The sequence below is a fragment of the Macrobrachium rosenbergii genome, chromosome 50 (assembly GCF_040412425.1).
Source record: "Macrobrachium rosenbergii isolate ZJJX-2024 chromosome 50, ASM4041242v1, whole genome shotgun sequence".
NCBI lineage: Eukaryota > Metazoa > Arthropoda > Malacostraca > Decapoda > Palaemonidae > Macrobrachium > Macrobrachium rosenbergii.
In genome coordinates, this window is record NC_089790.1 from 37,244,207 (window position 1) to 37,253,161 (window position 8,955).

The 8,955-nt window shown below is 34.9% G+C and overlaps 1 protein-coding gene across 1 annotated transcript in view; it reads right to left on the reverse strand.

The window, feature by feature from the left end:
• The window catches only part of LOC136832853 (uncharacterized), a 600-nt gene extending 61 nt beyond the window's left edge, over positions 1 to 539 (reverse strand). The window contains exon 1 of the mRNA XM_067094515.1: positions 1 to 539. This exon is cut by the window's left edge and continues 61 nt beyond it. Coding sequence (XP_066950616.1) covers positions 1 to 539 — 539 coding nt within the window.
• Between the last annotated feature and the right edge of the window lie 8,416 nt (positions 540 to 8,955).

The window sequence follows — 8,955 nt, forward strand, 5'->3', positions numbered from 1 at the left end:
TAGGATACAGCCCAGCTATCTGCATAGGTTGCGGCTTCGTCCTTCATAAGTTTCTGATGTTTTATGAAATCTAAATGTTCGACAGCTTTTTGCAAATACTGATCTTTAGTTGTATCATGAGTAGCCTGCATTTTTCTCTTGGTACCTACTGTATTTCCAATTCCCTGGTCATCGCTCTCATCCAAATTACTATCTCCAGGTATCTGGATTTCTTGGTCTCCTAAAAAATCATGCAACAGATCGAAATACCATAAAGTTGGTTCGTACATGTCATCACCGCCCGCACCAGACTTTTCAGACTTTTCCTTCTTTTTTAATTCCCTCCTATAACAAGTTCTCATATTGTTTATTTTTTTTTTCAAATCATCTAGAGTGGCATTGCTAACTATTTCCTTCAAGTTATTCAACAGTACTTCCCATGCTTTATTTCGCTTGTTTTTATCTTTATATTCATCGCTTTTCACTTTCCAAATCGCAGGTAAACTTCTATATGTATCAATGAAACTTCTCCACTGTTCAGTGTCATTTATATTTGCCATAACGCCTATTTAACACTTTTTATAAAACAGCTATTTCCAAAAGAATGTGCCTTTAAGCAAGGTCTACACGCGATGAAACTAGGCTTCCAACTGATGTTAATTGTGAAGTTGTACAACATGCCCATACATTGTCAAAAGGTAGTACAACATTAGGCCACGCCCCCTTAAAATCAAAGCTGCTTTGATTCTCTCCAACCAAACCAACCAACCAAAATCTTGTTGTACAACCTGCCCATACACTGTCCAACATTTCATACAACTCAACCAAGTTGTACAACAAGTTGGATAATGTATGGCCCGCTTTTATAAACCAATTACAACACCCAATAGATGTTCTAGAAATTTTAATAGTTTTTGTGTACATTTTGTTGACTTAATTATGAGTATTTTTGCCCTACTATTTTATTGGTCTGGTCACATGTTTTCCAATTTCACAAGAACTGTTTGAAACTCTGGATGGGCTTAGAATTATTGCTCATTCATAGTTTAATTCTTCTCGTAGTAGCTTCTACAGAAAACTGATGTTCTGAATTCAACCAAAATTGAGTACTTCCATACGAAGGCTAGAGTTCTATAGTCGGTGATAGCGGCTGCTGATTGGCTTAATTCCATCTTATTCGAATTTCTTCCAGAGCATTTATTTATACGACACGCAATCATACACAAAAGTGAAAAATTAAATTCAATGATAAGTATGTCGTTTTGAGTTCCTACAGATATACTCGGTTATAAAGATCTAAACCCTAGGAAATACTAGCGAATATATACAAACAACAGACCAGCAGGTACTCACTCTTTCCCAGGCATTCGACGGAAATGTCCTGTCGTGTGCTTCCTCACTTCCTCTCGGAGAATGTTATAACTTCTCCATTTTGGGTGTTATATATAACTAGCCACTGCTTTCGTTATAACCTCTTACCTGTGGGAGAAATAAGACGATTGTTAGCCTGGCTTAGGGTATTTTGTCTTCGTAGCAATCGCGAAAATTTATGATATAGTCCCGTCAAATGAAGAGATGTTTTCCGAGCTGTGCTTTATTGTACAGACATCTTGCAATGAGTAGAGCAGCTACAAATTATATAAACGTACATAATGCTAGATTACAAACATATGAACACTGAAGCTAAATATACAATAATGAATCATATCTTCTTGTAATCTATTACAAGTCTCCAACTACCATCCTTCTTTGGATCAAGTAACAATGGGGAATTATATGGAGATTTAGAAAGAATTACTACTCCATCTCTTTTCATTTCCTCTATCAAATTGTCAACTATGGGTCTCTGGCTTATTGGTAATCTGTAATTAGGAATAAAAATGGCTTGGCTCCATCATCTAACAAAATTCTAAGTTGTAGAACATTTGTTCTTCCTAGTTTACCTCCTTCTACAGCTATTACATTTCTGTATTTCTCTAACACATGAATTAACTTGTGTCTATTTTCTGGAAAACCTGTTTTATTTACTTCTTGATTTATTTGAGAGTTTTGGCCATTTATAGAGAAAAATGCTTTTTCTTCTACTGTTACTAAAGGATCGTTAATAGGAAACCCTATGCAAAAGACAATGCCTTGCGTATAGTGTTAGTCTGTTATCCGAATAGTTTTGGACATAAACTTCGCTGTTATCACCATTCATGTGAACCAAGGAATTATCCAATCTGACAAAATCTGGCAATTCTTCATTCAATAATAGAATATCCTTATCCTTTACATCCTCTTTTGATCTCAAATATATTTTTGTTAAACATTTTGGATACAAAGTTACTGCTCTGTTGAGTATAAATTGTACTTTATTCAGCTGTACTAACACAACAATGCCTTGCGTATAGTGTTAGTCTGTTATCCGAATAGTTTTGGACATAAACTTAGCTGTTTGGAATTATCAATCTGACAAAATCTGGCAATTCTTCATTCAATAATAGAATATCCTTATCCTTTACATCCTCTTTTGATCTCAAATATATTTTTGTTAAACATTTTGGATACAAAGTTACTGCTCTGTTGAGTATAAATTGTACTTTATCATCAGCTGTACTAACACAACATAATTATTTCTTCTTCTTCTTCTTCTATGTCTGAAAAATAGCAAAGTTCCGCATTTCCAGTGGTTTCTTCTGTTACTTCCATTATACTATTTATATTTGATTTATTTATTTTATCTATGAGCAATACATCATTTAGTATTTTCCTTTCACTTTCACAACTCATTACTACATTGCTATAGTTATAGGTATAGGCGCCTTGATTTTCGTTAGATTCAGTGTTTTGGTCATAACAATTATTTATATCTGAGTATATATCATCTGTATGTGCATATCTCAACAATTCTGTAATTGTGGGAATTCCTCTGTTTTTATCTGTTTCTATTTTATCTTGCTTGTTCTGGTTACTTATCTGCTTCTCCTGTATGTCTGTCTCGCTTGTCGAAACTGCCTTAGCCAAATTGATCAGATTTGGGTGAAACTCTTCTTCGTCAAGCGTAAAACATGCGCTCTTCTGATAATCCTGTTTCAGGCTAATCTTTCCTTCACTACTATCTAATATTATTCCACATCTCCTCATCAAATTAAATGAGAACACTACTTGTGCGGGAAAAAATCTGTCTTCTAAAACTAGAAAACTTTCAATAAATTTATGTGACAAAAGACTTATTTCTAAGTTCACATTCCCCAGATTTTTAATCTGTTTCCTTGCTATTCCTTTTATTACTCTACTTTGACCCTGAATCTGAGTTTCTGCAATGCCTAAATATCTGGTTAAAGTTATTTTATCAATTATATTTACAGTACTACCTGTATCAATGAGTACAGTACATGTTTTTCCATTTATTGGAATCTTTACAATAGGCAGATCCTTTCTGTTTATTTCTTCCTCTTTCATGGAAAATACTACTTCTTTGCTATGTAAATAGGAAAATGCGGATGAACCTTCATTGTAACTGTTTCTCCTTTTTCTCTTTCATCACCTTGAAGGGATTTACTTTCTTTTCTCTGTAAAGGGGTTAATTGTCACTGACTGGATGATTTATTTATATTTGGGCGACTGTTACTTATCTCTTTAATTTCTCTTTTGGCTTCCTTATTATTGAACCAACAGTTTTAGTTAAATACCCGATCTTTTTGCAAACTGCACAGATTCTAGGCTTTCTGCATTCATTAGTGGAATGATTGGTATACCCGCAGTTTTCACATGTTATTTTTGGTCTAGCTTCTTGAACGGAATTATTCTCTGGTTTTGAATTATTTGTTTTTGAATATTGACCATTATATGATATCTTATGGGTGGATCGAGGAATGGTCCATTCCTCGATTGATTCTGTCTTCCTTTCTGGTTTGGATTCCATTTTTTCCTAGTATTTTGTGCATGTTTCCTTTGAAAGTTTGTCTAAGTTTGGAATGATCATTATATTTGTTATTTCCTTCATATGAACCATTGGTATTTCTGCCTTTCCTTTCATTTTGTGTTTCTGTTACCCATACAATTTCCTTAGAAAATCTATCTCTTTCTTCTGGATTCCTTGCCTCATTGATATTAAAGCTGTAAGGCTATCACTTTTAGGATTAATTCTAACTTTCTTGAAAGCTTTCTTTTCTTTCTCTCTGAGTGTGTTATACATCATTCCAAATGACAAGTAATTCAAAACATATCTTAAACTAACTAAATCATCTTCATCACCAAAATCATTCTTATTTCCTATGGTGATGTTTGTTTTCTTCAAGTCTTCTATTGCTTTGTGTGTCGATTCTTCAACATCTGTGTGAAGATTTGCTATGGATTTTCCATCATAATGCTGGGTAAGGAATTTTTTAATATTATATAATGCATCACTTTGACTTACTGGTTCCCAGATTGATAAGCAAATGCGTTTAAATTCAGTGTATGTCGTTATTTTGCTGAATCTAACTGAATTCAAAGTTCTATGTGCATCACCACTTTCTGAACTAACGAGAAGCAAGGCTTCGTCAATTTTAGTTCTTTCATTTGTTATTCTCCCTGTAGATATGCGACTCTCTGCATTAGCTAACCACTGGTTCAGAATATGATTCTAGCTTATTTTTGTCAGGATTTGAATTTTCAATTCTTCCTCAGAATCGAGTGGCTTGCGTAATGATCGTTGCTTGCGGCATTGTTCTAAATTGAAATGTGTTAGTATTATTATTATTATTATTGCTATTTGTGTTATTAGTGTTAATACTTTCTTGAGTTAATGATACTCGTGAACTTGGCACTGGAATTCAACTATGTTTAACTGTTGTTGGTCTTAAAATATAAGAGTGATTTCTTATAGTATTCAACAATTTGTCAAATGAATCCTGCATTTTACAACAGTATTCTAAAAAATCATAAAAAAAATTATACACAAATACACAACAGTATTCAAAAATACATCATCAAAAGAATGTTATGTTATTAAAGATTCCTATCTAACATGAAAAAGTCCCACAAGTTAAAAAGTTTTTAGAGAGAATCTAAAAGTTTTATACCTTCTAAGAGAAAGAATAAAAAAAAAAAAATTTCATACACTTAGAGAGAGAGAGAGAATAATTAAAATAAATTTCCAATCATGACTTACTTATTTCTGTTGTGGTTCGGTTTTAACTGTTGTATTGTTACCACTGTTTATCTTGAACTGTTTTTCACTTTTCCTTTCATGACCAACACTGTAGTTCGCTGTAGACACATTGTATCCTGACTAAAACTGCCCTTTTCTTGTTTCTTTGACCATCAGGGATTCGTTTTCTTCTTAGATTTCACCAATAATGTTGATTTTTAATGGGAATGTTTGTTGTACATGTGAAATGCAGTCATTCGTTTTAACAGATTGTGTATAGAAATCTATTTTGGGTGTGTATCGATAGCTACCAACACACAGGTGATGTTATTTTGCCATTTCACGTTGACTGGTATGTTTGCGTTGTTCTCACAGTTCAATCTTCGCGGAATAATATTTCTTAGTTGTTGGTTTTCTAAGCTGTAATGTTTATAATTCTTCCTTTACTTTGTTCTGTTTTTGGCCATTGACGTTTGTAGCAGGAATGTTTTCATCTATGTTATGATTCACTTCACAGCTTGTTATTACATTTCTTGAGGTCTGCTTGTCGATTCGTCCTTCACACTTTACTTTTTATGTCTTTTTCGGATCCTATTTAGCTGTCACCATTTGTAATGTTTTTACCACTAAATGTTATGATGTTCCTTTCTTTATTTCTTTTATAGTTTCTTTATTGTTTCTAGCTTTGTTTGTTATTAGTTGTAGAGTCCCAGGAGGCTTAGGAAGACACAGTGCAGCTTTTCTTACTTCATTAACACACTAGTAAAATAACACTGTATATATACAAGTTAAGTAGTAAGACTAAGAATCGAAGTATGAGCCTTTCTTGAATGTTCTTAACCCACAACTGGTGAGGCTCACAACCTCACTCCTCTAAGGCTCTTCTCTCTCTGATCATCTTTCTCTCTATCTATCTTCCTCTCTGCCTCTCTTCCTTCCTTCCTTGCTTTTTGAAGTTCTTCAAAGGAAAATGTCCATCCCACAGTAGGCAGGCGGGCAATAGCTTCTGTTCTCCCTTGTAGTCATCCTCGAGCGGTTAAAGATTATCTAATGACATCCTTTTGGGTGTGATTAATTGACTTAATCCCTCCTTCATGGGTGGGACTAATGTCGTCACCGAAAGTCTTCAGGTTCCTGCAAAAGTTGAAAGGTCAGCTCACAGGTGAGACAGTAGAGGCATTCTTGTTATAATTGCGCTTAGATTACCTCGCAGAATGTTTTGGCTACATACTCATAACACTTCCTGCTTCGTTTTTTCTCTCTCTCTCTCTCTACTTTCTTTGTCTATCATTTTTCTATTAATGGTTCTCTCTCATTTCTTTTTCTCTCTTTTATATTTATGCTATTCCTAACTATTATTCTCCTAGCTATCATTACATCACCTACAGAATGGAAGTCTGTATATATGATTCCATCCTAAATATAAGAATAACTGATTACACTTATACATTACAATATTGCGCTTTCATGATGAAATACTACTGAACTGAACACGTCCACTGAATGAAGCGTTACCGCAGTTTGTTACATAAAGATCTTGCATGCGGCGTCACATAACGTGTCTTGCACATCCGTATAAGACATACATGATAGGAGGATACTCGTTGAATGGCTTCAAATAATGTCAAGTGTGTGAGAGATAGACAGAATGATGATTCCAAAGATATCGTATGCTCTGATCTGATATTGTCAAGTAGTGACACAAGTGAAGGCTTTGGAGTTATAAGCAGAAAAGGAAGAAGAACCAGAAACCTGGGTGAATGGAAACAGCACAAATATGGTAGTGGATAGCACTAGCAGTGTTACTGCAGGTTTGGCTCCAAGTAAAAAGATACAGTCTAATAATGGTAACATTATGGAGTGTGATAGTTTTGATGCAGATAGTCACCTTCATTTTGGCGCAGAGGATGATGGAAGGATCATAATCTTAAGTTGCATTAGACGGTGAGGGTATATAAGAACACCCAGAATTTGAAGTTCTATTCAAGGAAGGTAAATGTTGGCCTTACATTTACTGTTAAAGGTGAGAAGGCTGCGAGACACCTGACTACCACTAGATTTGAAGGTATTTGTCTGGGGTATCCTCAGCACCAGGGAAAGTTAACTAAGGTTATAGTCTTTGATTTTCCGGTTTGCATGGATGAAGAGGTACTGCTGGCTGACAAATGCTTTGTTTGGATTAAACGGCAAAAGGTTAAGCAAGGTGGTGAGGTTATTTCAAAACCACAGGTGACTGCCTTACCAGTGATGAAATTCCCTAGAGTGTTTGTCCCATGCATTGGTTATAGGAACTTTGGGAGATGGACAGACCTGGACAAAATGGCAAACCAGAGATGGATGGCCAAAGTGTTTGTTCTAATTTGGAGAATAATGATGCATTAGCAGCTCTGCACATGGAAATAAATGAACTAAAAAACTAGATATATCTTTGCAAGTTCAAAGTAATTAACTCTGTTAAAATACAAAAACCTCTGTTAACTCTTAAAATATTATTTTGTTCCTTGAGGAAAGTGGTAACAATTGCCACCTAAACTAAAACTTTGGGATGTGAAACCGCTTCTGTGTCTTGTTCAGGAATGTTTATCCCACAATATTGGAATGAGTTCAGCAAGTGAAAAACAAATATTTGCATGATGTTACTGGCAGATCCTCTTGGCAAAACATGTGTTTAATCGTTTATTAAGAACAACTTCGTTTTAATGTGCTTTTTCCCATTTTTATAGCTTTGCAAGAGGTAGGACTCTGAATCAATAGCTTAGGTTTTTCATTTACCTGGATATCAACAAATCCCCATTTTCAGAGCGAGGAGAACTGGTGGTTGGGTCGACAGATGAGGTGTCTGTTATGTTTTTAGGCAAGTGGCTTTGTTTACGGTGTTTAACTACGTTTATTAAGAACAACATTCCGCTAAATTAGAAATAGCTGTTATGGTCAGTCTGAGGCTGCTGCTCTACCAACCGAGCCATCGAGGTAAATTAGAGATGTTAAATGTCAGTGTTTGATATTAAATGTCAAGGATGCGTGAAGGATGTCATATATATTATTAATGTTTATAAGCATTCTAATATGTTGGAATTAGAAAATTTACCTTCCACCATATTTAGTAAGACATGTTGATTGTTGGGTGATTTGAATGCTCGTCATGAAAATCTAGATAATGCTGGATGCCAAAATAGAAATAGGTGTTCTTTGAATAATATACTGAATTCCATGGATGATGTTCGGGTTTTGGGTAAGAATGAACCCACTCATATAAGGGGTGGAAGACTTGATTATGAATTGCTGTGTGCTATCAAGTGAGGAAAGTCTACTGCCCCAGGTATGGATGGAACAACATATAGTTAATTGTTTGATTGCAATGGATGATAGTCGGCTATTGGATTTAATTAATTTTTCTTATGCGAATGGCAGGTTATCTATAAAGTGGAAGATAGCTTTAATGATTCCTGTTCCTAAAAGTAATGGAGAGTATCGGCCTATATCTCTGATATCGTGCTTTTGCAAATTAATGGAAAGACTTGTTTTGAATAGGTTACTTTATGTTATTGGAGAACAGCTATCTGATAATTTGTTTGGTTTTAGAAAAAATAAGAGTACAACGGATTGTGTTATTAAAGTACTAAGCAATAGCTGGGCTAGATGTAGGGCTTTTTGTAGACCATAAGGCTGTCTTTGATAGGGCAAATGGTGAGGTAATCCTGGAAGAACTGGCAAATAAAGGAGTGAAAGATTTATTGTTGAAGTGGATACAGAGCTATCTAACTGGAAGGAAAGCCAAAGTGTGGTTCCTGGGTCATGAATCTAAGGGAATGTTACTGGAGTTGGGTACACCACAAGGTCGGGTATTAAGTCCTACTTTG